At 38.5% G+C, this 15,815-nt stretch overlaps 1 protein-coding gene across 1 annotated transcript in view; it reads right to left on the bottom strand.

Annotated features, from left to right (window-relative positions):
- HEPHL1 (hephaestin like 1) overlaps nt 1–15,815 on the bottom strand; it is an 88,809-nt gene that overhangs the window by 62,064 nt on the left and 10,930 nt on the right. Inside the window, exon 2 of the mRNA XM_043996385.1 lies at nt 2,760–3,004. Coding sequence (XP_043852320.1) covers nt 2,760–3,004 — 245 coding nt within the window. The remainder of the gene's footprint in view (nt 1–2,759; nt 3,005–15,815) is intronic.

Genomic DNA, 15,815 nt, shown 5'->3' with positions numbered 1-15,815 from the left:
TCCAGCCTCCGACATTTGATACTTACTTAGCTGTGTGACCCTGGGCAAGTCACTTAACCCTCATTGCCCTGTAAAATAAATAAATAAAGAGTACGTGCAAAGATCCTCAGAACAATAACTTCAGATGCTTCTAGGTACTCCTGAGGCCATTTTTCCCTCAAAGCTCACTAAGTCTGCCAGCAACATCATTGCTCCCCATTCCTGGGCTCCCATTGTTAGGTCCCCTCTATTTATATAGTGTTTAGAGTTTTCAAAATGCTTTTAGATACATGAACTAATGAATCATGTCATCATTGGCCTAATGCTTCCAATGAAGCACCAGCCAGTGCCATGGGTACCATCTTTGCTGTGCACTAAATAAAGGAAAGATGCATCATCTAGCAAGGAAAAATAACTGCATGGTCTATTGCATTATTGTATTCGTATCTTGCCTGATGTGTTTCCCGTTGCCAATAAAGTAATACAGATTGCATAATGTGTCTGGGATTATTCATTCTCTTCTTCCCACAGTCATAATGCAAAGGTGAAACCTGGGGCTGAAAAGGTGATGTTGCAATATTCCCCTCACATATAAAGCTTTAATTTAAAAACATTCCCTAATGGATGATTTCAGAAAACCTGGGAAGACCTATATGAACTGATGCAAAATAATAATCTCCAGTAACAGCAATATTGTAAGGAAAACCAACTGGGAAAGACTTAGTAACTGATCAATACAATGACCCACCACAACTCCAAAGAGCCTGTAATGTAAAATGCTATCCATTTCTAGTCTGAGAACGGATGGACTCAGAGTACAAATGGAAGTATATAGGTTTTTTCTGTCATGTTTTTCTTTATTTTTTGGAACCTGGCGAATGCAGAAATATGTAATGGGTCTTATATTTATTGCCTTCTCAGCAGGTGGGAGAGGGGGAGAGGGAGAGAGAGAATGAGAAACTAAAAAATTTAAATTTAAAAATAAAATAAGAAACAAAAAATTACCCCTAAGAATATCATTTAAACTCCTTTATGTAGCAGTGGAGTTATTGCTGGGCACTGATTTCTATGTTTCTGAAGCATGCACACACATGTACATGCCCACGGGTTGTTTTGTCAGTGTATAGGAAGTAATAGCAGACAGTCATCAGACTTAAAACAGAAAGACTGTATATGAACTTATGCCAGAAAAACCCAACATGGTTGTGGGGATTTTCTTAAGTAATGTGGCACTAGAAATGGTCAAACAGTTGTTTAGATGGCATATTGTTCAATGACAGATTGATTAATAAGATTGCTGAAAGGATTGAGCTCTGGACCTGGGGTCAGGAAGACCTCTGTTCAAATTTAGCTTCAGTCACTTGCTACCTATGTGACCCTGAGAAAGTCACTTAACCTCTGTATTACCCCGATTGTCCCTGCAAAAAAAAACCAAACCCTGGGTGCCTCCATTTATTCATCTATAAAATGAGAATAAATAATAATACCTACTTCCCTGGGTTGTTCTGATAATAAAATCAAATAATATTTGTAAAACCCTATGGAAACCTTAAAACACAGTGAGAAATAATCATTAATAACCAATAAATTGGGGACAATATTCAGAACTCTCTTCTTCCAAAGTCCTGACAATCCAGTTTTTCTTGAATCTCAATCACTGATAATGAGATGGCATTGACTCTCCTGATCTTTTTCAGATGCCACCTAACTTATAAGGAATTTAATCTAATGGGGGAAGCCCATTGTGTTCTACTCAAGCTTGGGTGGAGACAGAATCTTTTGTTTAGATAACTCAAGACTGGGGATGGTCTGAGTAAAGATTTCTCTGTCTGGAGGTTTCTCTCAACCCCCTATTGAAAAGGGTCTACATTCTTTGAATTGATATCCTAAACCTATGGGTGGTCTGGTATAGAGGTGCTTTCCCTATCCAAGAGATACTCAATCCTTCATTTTAATATAGTCCCTCTCCAATCACCCCATTAGCCCATGAGATTTGATTGCTGTTTGATGGATCACCTACTGTTTCAAAAGGATATATAAACTGTGAGTCCACCATGATTGTCATTGGTCTAAGAGAGATTGCCAAATGACCACCCTTTTATTAATAACCTGAAGTCCTTATTAATAAGATGACTAAATTACTCAGAAAATATGTCTTTCAAACTTTTTAATCTTCACTGTTATGACAACAACAGCTACTACTACCAACACCCACCACCATTATTAGAAACTTTCATCAAGAGAGTTGGCATGACTGTGCAACATTGTCTATATATGAAAACAAAAAAAACAAAAACAAAAAAAGACAATTTATGTCACCAGAGTGGCATCAAACTCCAGATGAAAATGGAGACCCAGAAAGGGTAGAAAATGGAGGGGAGATAGGAAGGGAGGAAAAAAGGAAAGAAGAAGGAAAGAGTTGAATGGAGGAAGGAAGAAGGGGGAGGAAAGGGAGGGAGAAGAGAGGAAAGCAAGGAGAAAGGGAGTAAGAAAAAGTCACAAATGAAGACTCTAAATCACTTTACTGTCTTTCGTGGTTTGCGCTATTTAAAATGCATCTGGGGCAGCTTGGTGGTGCAGTGGATAGAGAACCAGCCCTGGAGTCAGGAGGACCTGAGTTCAAATCCTGCCTCAGACACTTGACACTTACTAGCTGTGTGACCCTGGGCAAGTCACTTAACCCCAATTGCCTCACCAAAAATAAATAAATCAATTAATTAATTAAAATGCATCAGATTGAAGAAGACACAGTCAGGCAATACACGGGGACTAGTCTTTACCTTCTGAATCTTTTGTGTAGAAAACTCCATGCGGATGCAGAGAGTAGGGTCGAGAAGCAAAGTTCTTTAAATGAATGACAATCACATCATCCACTTCAGCCCTCAAGATGGGGCCTAGGAATCCAAGCCAGGGAGGCTTGGGGATCTCCTTGGAATAGGTTCCATCTGTGTACTGTTTGTAAATAGCCTTTTTGTAAACATTTCCAATCCTGTTGGGTCCTCTTTCGAGAAATAGAGTGGCAAGCCTGAAATCAAAGGGAGAAGATTTTGAGATTAACTTTTAAAAGCTCTAATAACAACAAGAACAACAATTATGATGTCAAATTCAAGGTCGCTATGCCAGTTCTGCCCTTTGCATCGAAGAGAGAATCACAATATATCCTCCCATGGCCTCCCTCGCATCTACCCATTCATTCAACTAATATTTATTGCAAGGCACTGAGCCAGGTCCTGTGACAAATATAGGAGAAATTTAAGACACGTCTCTTGCCCTAAAAGAGCCTACAGTCTAGATATATCTGAGACACGGGTACACATAAAAATAAATAACTTTATAAGATCAGATTCCAAATGAATGAGATGGACGATACTCGTAAATATGCTCCTAAGATCTACAATGGGTTGGATAATCAAAGAAGACATCATAGAGAAGGTGATATTTTAACTAAATCTTGAGGATTAGATAGAATTTGAGCAAGTAGAGAGGAGACATTCTGAGAGGACATCAAATGAAGAAAAGTGTGGAGTAAGAGTATAAATGGCATGTTTGAGGCTCCAGGAGGGGAATACCCTTGCTGGAGGAAAATCCAAGTAGTGAGAGACAGGTTTGGATAGGTAAATTGGGGGCAGGTTATAGAGGCAGGTTTATGTCAGATTAAGGAATTTAGACTTTATCCTATAGGAAACAAGGAACCATTGAGGTTTTTTGTTTGCTTCGTTTTTTAGGTTGTTGTTTTGGTTTTTGGTTTTTTTTGCAGGACAATGAGGGTTGAGTGACTTGCCCAAGGTCAAACAGCTAGTAAGTATCAAGTGTCTGAGGCTGGATTTGAACTCACGTTCTTCTGAATCCAGGGCTGCTGCTTTATCCACTACACCATCTAGCTGCCCCTCCCCACCTAGTTGCCCCCACCATTGAGTTTTTAAACAGAAAAATGGTACTATCAGAGCTATATTTTAGGGAACTCAATCAGAAAAATCAGAAAAAAAAAAGGCATTCAGGTTGATAAAAAAGGATGATACTGAGAGTGTGGAAACTAATTAGGAATAATAATAACAAGAAGGCCATGATGGGCACTGCTTGATTGGCTGTGATGGAAACAAAAGGAGACATATTGTGGGATCCTAGATTATAAACTTAAAAGGGACCTTGGAAGTTATCCAATGCAACTGCCTCATCTCAGAAATTGAGATTCTGAATCCTGGAGAGGACAAGTAAGTTGTTGAATGTCACATAGGTAGCTCATCCAAGATTTTATCCCACATCCTCTGCCTCTGAATCCCACAGTCTTTCCAACATGCTGGATCATGCTGGATCGGAGAGACATTATTAAGGGAGAGTTGACAGTATTTCACAACTTAATTTTCTGTTTTCAACCCTAGGTCTATAACATCACCATTTCCCCTTGTTGTCAAAGTCAGAAACCTTGGGGTTATATATTATTCTTCCTTTTCTGCTTCTTATATCTTATTAGTTGCCACATTCTACTGACTCCATTTCTAAAACCCCACCTACATCCATTCCCTCTTTTATTTCCACTGCCACTGGCTTAGGACAAATTCATTACCAGGACCCAGGACTATTTCAATGGTCTAACAGCTTCCCATCTCCATCCCTTCCATACAGTCTTCATATTTCCTTTTTTTTTTTTTTTTGGTATTTTAATAAACATTTTATTTAAATTTTTGAATTCCAAATTTTATCCCTCCTTCCCTTTCCCCCCACTCCCTAAGGCAGCAAGCAATCAGATTTAGGTTATATATGTGCAATTATGTAAAACATTACCATATTAGTCATTTTGTATAAGAAAACACAAAAGGAAAAAAAATGAAAGAAAGAAAGTGAAAATAGCATGCTTCAGCCTGTGTTCAATCAATATAAGTTCTTTCTTTGGAGATGGATGGTATACTTCATCTTTAGTCCTTTGGAGTTATCTTGGATCATTATATTGCTGAGAATAGTTGTCATTCACAATTCTTCATCAAACAATATTGCTGTCACTGTGTACAATGTTCTCCTGGTTTTTCTCACTTCACTATACATCAGTTCATATAACTCTTTCCAAGCCTTTCTGAAAGCATCCTGCTTGTCATTGCTTATAACACAAAAATATTCCATCAGAGCCATATACCACAGCTTGTTTAGCCATTTCCCAATCAATGGGCATTCCTTTGATTTCCAATTTTTAGCCACTAAAAAAAGAGCTGCTATAAATATTTTTGTACAAATACATCTTTTTCTCTTTTGGGGCATGTCTTTGGGATATAAGCCTAGCAATGGTATTACTGGATCAAAGGGTATGCATGGTTTTATAACCCTTTGGGCATACTTTCAAATTGCTCTCCAGAATGGTTGGATTAGTTCACAACTCCACCAACAGTGCATTAGTGTCCAAGTTTTCCTACGTCCCCTCGAACATCCAACATTTTCCTTTTTCATTATATTTGCCACTCTGATACATCCTTCATATTTCTGCTAAAATAATCTTCTATATGAATGAGTTTATAGTCATGGCTCCTTATTATCTATCAAGAAAAGTTCTGCACCATAAACAATCTTTCCCATCTTCTTTCATATTTTTATTTTCCATTGACCCCAGCCAAATTAAATTACTCCCCTTAGTAGAGACTACACCATACTGACTTGGTTTGGGTTGTCTGTTAAATGCTAACATTCTTCATCTCCCTATACACCTATTGAATTTCTACCTAGCCTTCGATGATCAATTCAAACCACCTTTCCTCCACAAAGTCTTCCACAAACTTTCAAGTTGATTATGATCTTGTCTCTCAAAAGTCACATAGTTTTATACTTCTCTAAAGTATTTATTGAGTAACCTTTACATATTTTAGCCATCCATATTTGGGACTTATTCCCCCTACTAGACTGTATACTCCATCAGGGACTAGACCATGAGCTATCTAAACTTTGTGTACATAACAGTGTAGCATTCTGCATTAAGTAGGTGCTTGACAAGTGTTTAATGGAAAAACAAAGCAATGAATGAGTTTGGGTACATTTGCTTGAAAAAAAAATGATCACTAATGAGGTGACTTTTTTCCTCCTTTTCTACTTTTTGAAGGTTGATTATAATGTACTCAGACAAATTCTTCATGGCCCACACACACACATTGCTGCTGTTAAAAGGGTAGGTCCCTTCACAACTGTTGGTAGCCTGCACTGCCACCAACAATGATATACCTCCTTAGAGATGGTATAACTGCTGTCTTTTGAGAAATTAAAAAAAACAACAATCATTTACTTTTAATTAAATTTTATTTTATTTTTTGGTTTTGGTGGGGCAATGAGGGTTAAGTGACTTGCCCAGGGTCACACAGCTAGTAAGTGTCAAGTGTCTGAAGCTGGATCTGAACTCAGATCTTCCAGAGACCAGGGATGGTGTTTTATCCATTGTGCCACCTACCTGCCCCCACTATTTTATTTTTTAATGAACAAAAGTTGTTTTTTCTCTCCCTCCTACCCCCACCATTGAAAAATATCTCATTTTTTCCCCATCAGCTAATATTCCCAGGTTTCTTTGAAAACATTCCCTTCATCATTTCTCACAGCATGATAGTATTCCATTAAATTTATATACGACAATTTATTCAGCCCCTCTCCAGGGGATGGAAACGTCCTTAGTTTTCAATTATTTGTCACCGCAAAAAAGCTACTATAAATTTTTTTTGTACATATGGGTCCTTTCCCTCTGTCTTTGATTTTTCACATAATAGCTTATAAAATGCTGGAAGACACCTCCTGTGGTCCCCACCTAAGTATTCTTTTCTACAGGTTAAACATCCTCTGGCTTTCATATGTCATAATATGGAGACCCCTCTCTTCTCCCAACAATCCTGAAAGGGAGATGCTATTATTATCCCCATTTTATAGATGAGAAAACTGATGCCAAGAAAGATTAAGTGACTTGCCAAGGTTATAAAGCTAAGCAATTCCTGAAATGAGATTCAAATTCTGGTTTTTCCTGACTTCAAGACCAGTCCTCTATTCACAATGATATTCTGCTTTTCATGAATTCGAGTGTGATAAAATAATGGGATTTAGCAGATACTCAAAGGCCCACCTGGAGATTAATCTAAACTTATTGAATTAAGTGAGAGTGATTGACTGCTAATTAGCCTACATCAAGTTAACTAAATTGTAATCACACCTGGCTAGCCCTTAAGAAGGTATTGTTCTCAGAAGCTAGACTGTGAACTCAACTAGAGAACATTTTCAAAACCAATGGATTTGGATGATGCCAACCAATCAGCTTGAAGCAGTGTGTAAGGACCACCTCTGTTCCAGACCTATAAAAAGCTTGATTGAAGCAGGCTCATGGTGGAAGACTTGAGGAAGAACCAGACCAGGCTGGAACTCTAGGCTAGGTAGGCTTTTTCTTAACTTTCTGAACTCCATGTGAATACCTGTATGCTTTAATAAATGTTTAATGCCCAAAGGCAATCACACAATATAGATTTTAAACATCACACAAGTCACCAGGTCCTGCTGAACTACATCTTGGATTCTGAAAGAGGTGGATAAGTGTGATTACTTACCCATGGTCAGGGATATCTGGGAGCCTGTGGGAAATGGGAGAAATCCCTAAAACACTAGAGAAGGGCAAATTGTGTACCAATTTTCAAAAAGGGCAGAGAATAATATTTGTTGAGCATGCCAGTGACTTTGACTCCAATTACTATAAAAATTTTTGAATGTATTATTAAAGATGTAGCTAATGGATGTCTAAAAACAGAGGCAAGGATGACAAAGAGTTAGTTTGACTTCCTTGACAGGTCACACTAGACTAACTTTATTTCCTTGTTAAGGTGACATTAACAGATCCTGGGAATGGCATAGATATAATCTATCTAGATTTTTAGAGAAGTGTTTGGTATAGATTATGCTACATTTGTATAAGTGATGAAGAGAGTAGAGTACAGAAGAGAGTATTGTCTAATAGGATAGTTAAATGGACTTGGGGTGAATGGCAGGACAAAGAAAGTAGCCATTGATAGTTGAGCATTAGCTTGAAAGGAGTCCCTAGTGATTTCCCTTGGACTGAATGGCCTCTGAGATCCCCTCCAAGAGCTAGGTGGCACAGTGGCTAAGAGTGGCTTTGTGTCAGAAAGACTTGAGTTCAAATACTGTCTCACACACTTACTTAGCTGTATGACCATAAGCAAGTCATTTAATTTCTGTCTCAGTTTCCTCATCCTTAAAATAAGGATTATAATAGCACCTATCTCATAGAGTTGATGGGAGGTTCAAATGACCTAATCTATGTATACTTTGTAAACCTTAAAGTGCTATATAAATTCTAACCATTCCTACTCTGAGATTCTATATTTCCATGATACTATAATTCCATAGTATATAATTTATAGTTGTGACTCTTACAATATTCCCATGAGGTAAAGAGGAAATATTTATTATGAAGAGACATAGGGAGTCTAGACAAAGCAGCTTGGTGGTGCGGTAGATAGATTGCTGGATCTGGAGTTCCAAAGAGCTCAGTTGAAACTCAGCCTCAGAAGTTTGCTTAGCTGTATAACCCTGAGTAAATCACATGCCCTATCTCAGCTTCCTCTATAAAAATGGGGATAATAATAGCACTTATCTCCTGGGGTTGTTGTGAAGATCAATGACATAACATATGCAAACATTTTGCAAACCTTAAAGTGTTGTTGTCTTTGTTATAGTTTCTATTCTCCATAAGATCATATGGAAATTCAGAGGTTGCACCAGGAACTAAGCTCAAGTCCCCATTTATTATCTAAAAAATTCTTATTGAGAAGCTATTTGTCATGTAATGAGCACTGTCCAGAATTAACTGAAAAGGACCCAATCCCTGTTCTTAAAGACTTTGGGTTCCAAGGAAGAAAAGATAGACTCAAACCAAGGAATGGATAGTGTTAAATGTTTGCATGATTGTTTTTTCTCTTTCTGTCCACTCATTAATGGAGTGTTAGGGAGGCAATGGTAAGGAAAGTGAAAGAAGAAAAGAGGAGGAATAAGAATCACAATCTCAGGAGATATGATTAAGGGAAAGGAGAGGGAAAGAGTTTCTGAGCATAGAAAAAAAAAGAGGTAACAAGAGGAAAGGATTAAGAGGGGGAAAGGAAGGATGAAAAGAAAAAGGAAGGAAGAGAAATAAAAATGGATGGTAGAGGAGAGGGGAGAGACCTGGTGGGGGTCACAACACTCAGCTTCCACATCTGTAAAATGAGCTGGAGAAGGAAATAGCAAACCACTCTAGTATTTTTGTCAAGAAAACCCCAAAAGGGGTCAAAAAGAGTCATACCCTACTGAAATGACTGAACAGCAGTACCCGACACAAAATAAGCTTGTTTCTTCCCTCCTATTTTCATTTTCTCTGTCTCTCTGTCTCTGTCCCTTTGTCTCTCTCCCTCTCTCTCTCTCTCTCTCTCTCTCTCTCTCTCTCTCTCTCTCTCTCTCTCTCTCTCTCTCTCTCTCTCTCTCTCCCCCTCCTCCTTTTGCATCTCCTCTTCCTCCTCTTTTTCTCCCTCCTTTGATACTTTATTCATTCCTACCTTTCTTTATTCTGACAGCCCCTACCAATAGTGACAATCCTTGGAAATATTCTGGAAGTAAGATCTTAAACGTGTTCTAAAATACCTTCCAAGTCGGAGAATTTGTGATTTCTCCCTCTCCTCTTTCAATTAATTTCTGTCTCCCTTCTCTACTTCCATTAATTTATCACTGACCCTTTAAAATTTCTCTCCCTTTTCTTTTGTTTATCCTTTATTTTCCTAGGTTCCTCCCCCCCCCCCAGCAATAATGTGACATAGTCCTGCCCAAGAAAGAGGCATCTGCTCCTGATAATCTATGTTGTTCAGTTGCATTCAGATCAACAGTGGATGATCTGGTTATTTCCAAGATGTAAATATAGGTCTGATCCAGAAGAGTTTTGAGAGGTTAGATATGCTATAGAGACTCTCAGACAGTGTGCTTCCATGTCACAAGAGTAACATTCACCGACCAATCCTTCATTTTTTACCCTCCCTCTCCCACTTTGCAACACAATGATGTCAATGACCCCCACTTTTCTTTATACTTTATTCTAGTATCATTCTTGTTTGCTTTCTAGCCTCTTCCCTACATTCTTTATCTGACCTTTTACTTTATTTTCTTAATTCTATTTCATTCCTAAAAGGAAATCTCCTAGGCTTAATCTAAGCAGAGCAGATATAAGCTGAATACTCCAAGACCTAGATATCTAGCCCCAGTTTCTCTCCTTAGCTTCAATCCCACATCACCAATTGTTGTTTGGACATTTCCAACCTGATGTCCTGAAAACAGGTTCAACATGCCCCAAATAAAACTTATCTTTTCCTCCAAGCCTATGCCTCTTCCAAACTTTCAAATTGTTTCTATTGAAGGCATTACCATTTTCTCTGTCTCCCAGCTTCATAACCATGGCACTATCCTGCACTCACTTTCCGCACACTTCACATACCCAAACAATCAGTTGCCAAATCTTTCCATTTCTACATCTACAACAGTTTTCAGATCCAACTTCTCTCAATTCAGTTTCCATTTTAGTTCAGACCCTCATCACCTCTTGCTTAATTACTATAGTAGATTCCTAATTGGTCTCCCCATCTCAGATTTCTCCCCATTTCAATCCATTGTCAACACTGTTACCAAAGTAACTTTTTTTAAGTGCAGAACTGGCCATGTCACTCCCCTACTCAGTAAAGTCCAGTTGCTTCCTATTTCCTCTAGAATCAAATATAAATGTCTCTGTTTAGCTTTTAAAGCCCTTTACAACATTACCCCAACCCATCTCTCCAGCTTCATTGTAAAATAAATACCCTATCTCTGGACACCATGCCTTTGTACTGACTGTACCTCATCCCAGAATGCACTTCTTCCTCATCTTCTTGTCATAGAATTCCTCCAAGACACACCTCAAGCACCACCTTCTATATAAAGTCTTTCCTGAACCCCCCAACTTCTAGTGTCCTCCCTCTCAAACTACCTTGTATTTAACTACTATTTTCTTTACATTTATTCTGTATGTATTTATATATGTTCTTATTGTCTCCCATATTAGGATGCAAGTTCCTTACAAATAGAGATTGTATAATTTAATTTTATTTGTATCCTCAGTGCCTAGCATAGTGCCTGGTACAAAGAGGTCACTTAATAATAAATGTTTGTTGATTAATTGATTGATTGATTGATTGATTTGGGGGAGAAAGCTTATCAAGTCTGGAAGTCCAGTCTAAGAGAAAATGTCTTGGGGTAACTAGGTGGCACAGTGGATAGAGCACTGGCCCTGGAGTCAGGAGGACCTGAGTTCAAATCCAGCCTCAGACACTTAATACTTACTAACTGTAACCCTGGGCAAGTCACTTAACCCCAATTGCCTCATCAGAGAGAGAGAGAGAGAGAGAATGTCCTCATGACATCTCCCTTGGCCAAGTTTTCTATAAAGCATAAATAGGTGGAATAATTAAGGAAGAGTCAAAATGCACAAAATGGATATGTAGTTCTTGCATTATCTTTCAAAGTCGATTTTATACCTGACTCAAAGGCAAGCCCCCAGGTACTTCTGACATCACAATTCCTGCATGATCTCAGTGGTGAGGGGCTGACCCAGTTTGCTCTGCCCCTGACTGAAGGCAAATGTATAGGCAAGATTGGATGGGAGGGGAACCTGGGTCCATCAAAGTCAAGGCTGGTGAACCAAGAAGTCCGTCACTCTATTTGCCCCATATGTTATCACAATTGCCCTTAACCATCAGCTAGCTAGATAAATAGGTAACACATCACTCAGAGTACCCAGTAATTAATCATCTTCTTTATGTGGAGATGACATAATTGACTTACTAACAAAAGGAATGAACTCTTCCATAATGGGACATGGTAGAGAAAAGAATTTTGGACTTAAGAGTCAGAAGTCCTGGGTTTCACTCCCACCTCTAACTCTTACTAGTGTAAAGAATTAATTGTTATTTGAGGTTTTTATGACCCCATCTTTTGGCTAGAATTTTTTTAAAAAACCTCAGCACACGCACTGCCCTCTGGGACTCCACAAATGGCATGGTGTTCCACCCACTGGTTGTTGCCGTCGCCATGGCACTGGCACCTCATGTCATCACCACTTGCCGATGCCTACATGAGCCTAGCAAAATTATAATGATTGGAAGCCCAGTGACGGAAGTCATGTGACTGTCAGAGCAGACAGCCAATTGGTTGGGGGCTGTGTGTGGTCAGCCTGGGGTCTGCTGGGAAGAAGGGAGGGTTTTTTCGCCATTCTAGCTTGAAGCTGGAAGGCGACAGGATGCTGCTGTGTGTTCTCAGCTGATTCCTGGGCGGTGGTGTTGTTTAGGTTGTATAATTTCCCTTTCCCCATTTTATTTCCTTTCCCTTGATCCTACTGATCCTGTTTGTGTTTTTTTTAAGTTCGTTCTTGTTAAATAAATCCTTCTCTGTTTTGAGGGAGGCTGTCTGTCTCCTTCCTTGCCCCAATATTGTGGTGAGCTGCTTAGCTTACACCCCCCAATTAAAAATTGGTCCCCACACTAGCTTGGTGACCTTGACAAGGCATTTCATCTTCTTGAACCTCAGTTTCCTCATCCTTAGAGTAGAGGTAATACTTTTACTCTTGGATCCACAATATTGCTGTACAATCCAAATGTGTATGTGAGGGAACAATATGGCGCAGTGAATAGAGTGACTGAACCAGGAAGCCCTGGGTAGAGTCACCAAGTCAATACTACCATCGTGGCTGAAAAGGGAGTATCAATTGACTTCCCTATGGCTCCACTTAGCAACCTTGTGACTCCTTGGATCAAAACTTCCCTCCTTGGACACTATTCCTCTAAATGTATTGTCTCTCTGGTCTCCTCACTTTTGTATCTCTAGCACTTAGCACAGTGTCTGGCATATGGTCAGCACTTTTAAATTCATTTAGTCATCTTTTGATAATAACTGTGTGAACCTGGGGAAATCACTTAACCTCCTTGACCTCAGTTTCTTCATTTGGAAAATTGGAACAATAGTGCCTGTCTCATGAAGAACAAATGAGATGATGTATGTAAGGCACTTTGCAAACCTTAAAGTGCCACGTAAATAACACCTATCATTATTATTATTGTCATTACATGAAAGTGTTTTGTAAATGCAAAGCTCTCTACAAATGTAGAGTATTATTGTTACTGTCTACATTTCCTGCCACAGCTGCCCTTGTCCCCAGTGGCACATAGTGCAGTTGTAAGACTTTTGGTTGGGTCTATGAATATGTTTGAAAAACATTAAATCAGAAGAGAAAAAGCAGGAGAAAGAGAAAGGCCATTGTGATCCAGAAACTGAGTAGTCCAGAATTTCCTGGGTGATATGATTAGCCAAAGGTTGATCAACAAATCTGTGAAATAGCAGAAATGAGATACAAAATTCACTCACTCAACCAAAAACTCATGAAGTTCTGCAATTGTGCTCCTGAGCAGGGCTATGTAGGGACACATGGACACAGTCAGTCTTCTCTACTCTCACCTCTAGGTCACCCCTTCTCACAGCCTTCCCAAAAGTACAAAAACCCCCAAACATTGCTACTCCTCTGCTCTGCCAGTCTCCTATTCTTCTCTCCCTTCTCTCATCTCATCTCTCCTCTCTTCTCTCTCCCTTTTCTTCTCTCTTCTCTCTCTCCTTCTGTTTCACCTTTCCCAGAATCCCTCTCCTCCTCATATGACTCTCATTCTCTTATACAAAGAATGTGCTAGGAATCTAGATACCAGCCCCACACCCATCTCTGCAACCCTCATTCAGACAACAAGCATTGATTAGGTACCTAATATATGCCAGACATTGTGCTAGGTGCTGGCAAGAGTCCTGTGAAGTTCCAAATAATCTATTTGCCTTCTCCCAATGCTTCAGACTGAATAAGTCAACTCGCCTGGCACAAAAACCCAGATTCAGGAGATATGAGGCTCTAACCTTACGCAGCACCTTTTGGAAGGAGGGGGCACTTTCAGTTTTATTGATGTGTTTTCTTTTTACATTACATACATATATTTGTATTACATACATTTCCAGTTTAGTCCCATTTTGTTAGTAACGAAACAAAAGTTAAAAAAAATTAATAATACAATGAATCTGAAAGTTTACCCAACAGGTCACATCTGTACTACCACCCCCAAACTCTCTATTTTTAAAAAATTTCATTTGTTTGGGTGTTTTGGTGGGGCAATGAGGGTTAAGTGACTTGCCCAAGGTCACACAGCTAGTAAGTGTCAAGTGTCTGAGGCTGGATTTAAACTCAGGTCTTCCTGAATCCAGGGCCAATGCTTTATCCACTGTACCACCTACTTGCCCCCACAAACTCTCTATTTTTAAAAAATTAATAGAAATCTATTTTCTTTCCCTCCCACTCCTCTACTCCATTTAAAAAAAGAAAATTTTTTTCTTGTATCAAATATGTGTAGTCTAACAAAACCAATTCCTCCAATGCCGGTACACACATACACACACATTCAAATGACTGTATACATACACACATATATACATATATATACACAATCTACATATACACATTTTTGTATACAGTCATAAATATGTGTGTATATGTATATATTCATACATATATAAATATACTATACACTATAAATATAACCTCCCTTAAAATGGATAACATGTTTCATTATCAGTTCTCTGGAATCACAAATGGTTGTTATATTGACCATAGTTCTTACAGCTTTCAGAAATATGTATACTTCTTTCTATTTCCATTCGATAATCATCAAGGGTCTATCATCTCTATTTTTTTAAAGCTATTCCTACCCTTAATTTCTTTCTGGATTTTTAAATTAGATTTATCTAGGGCTGTAGGAGTAAATTGAGGTCCCCTATTATAGTTTTATTGTCTACTTCTCCTTGTAATTCATTCAGTTCTTCCTTTAAGTATTTAAAAGTCATGCCATTGATTGCATGTGTTAAGTATTGAAATCATTGTCTGTTTTCAGTCAAATGTAGTTTTCTTCTTTTTTCTTTTGTCTATTTTTGTTCCTCACCTTGTCTGAAATCACAATAGCTACCCCTGATTTCACTTTCTTTTTTGTTATCATCCCAGAGGGAATTTCTTACTGCTGAGATCTGAAGTCTTTCACCTTCATTTGTAAGGGCATCTGGATCACATTTACTATTTGTCTAAGGGGCAAATTGTTTAGTAATCCTTTTGTTTAATGGCAAGATAGAGCTTAGCTCTGCTATTTCCTTCTATTCAGACATTTTAGTACTGTACTACACATGTAGGTGCTTAAATAAATGAATTAATGAATTAAATGAAAAAAAATTAATGTGCTTACCATAGGGAAAGTATTGTATTAAGTGCTGGGGATACAAAAAGAAAAGCAGGGCTGGTCCCTGATCATGAAGCTCAAATTCTGCTAAGGAAAGGAAGTAACATATATAGGACTCAGTCCTTGACCCATTTTTTGTTTGTTCTTTCCTATTCTAGGTAAAAAAAAAAAAAGTAGGGTCTTTGACCTTCAGAGAACAAGCCATAGAAATCCTGGAATCAGAATCCAGGTTAGGTTTTGCATTGAGGAAATTGAGGGGAATCAAAGGGATTAGGACAGCAAATGATTAATTGTGGGAATTAGAGCAAACCATACTGACTCCATCTTGTGACTCGATTCTAGAGCCGGATCAGTTCCTTTCTGTTCAAGTATGGATCTAGTCCAATTTCTGTCCTGTGAGAAATTTAAAATGACCTGTAGTAAAACAAATTGACAAGACAATCACAGGCAAAGAGGAGAAAAAGAACAAAAGACTCAGAAGTGGTAATATGTGAACAAACTAAGCATAAAATACTT

Source organism: Dromiciops gliroides, chromosome 3, assembly GCF_019393635.1.
Source record: "Dromiciops gliroides isolate mDroGli1 chromosome 3, mDroGli1.pri, whole genome shotgun sequence".
NCBI classification, from domain to species: Eukaryota; Metazoa; Chordata; class Mammalia; order Microbiotheria; family Microbiotheriidae; genus Dromiciops; species Dromiciops gliroides.
This window is presented reverse-complemented; position numbering and strand designations above follow the sequence as displayed.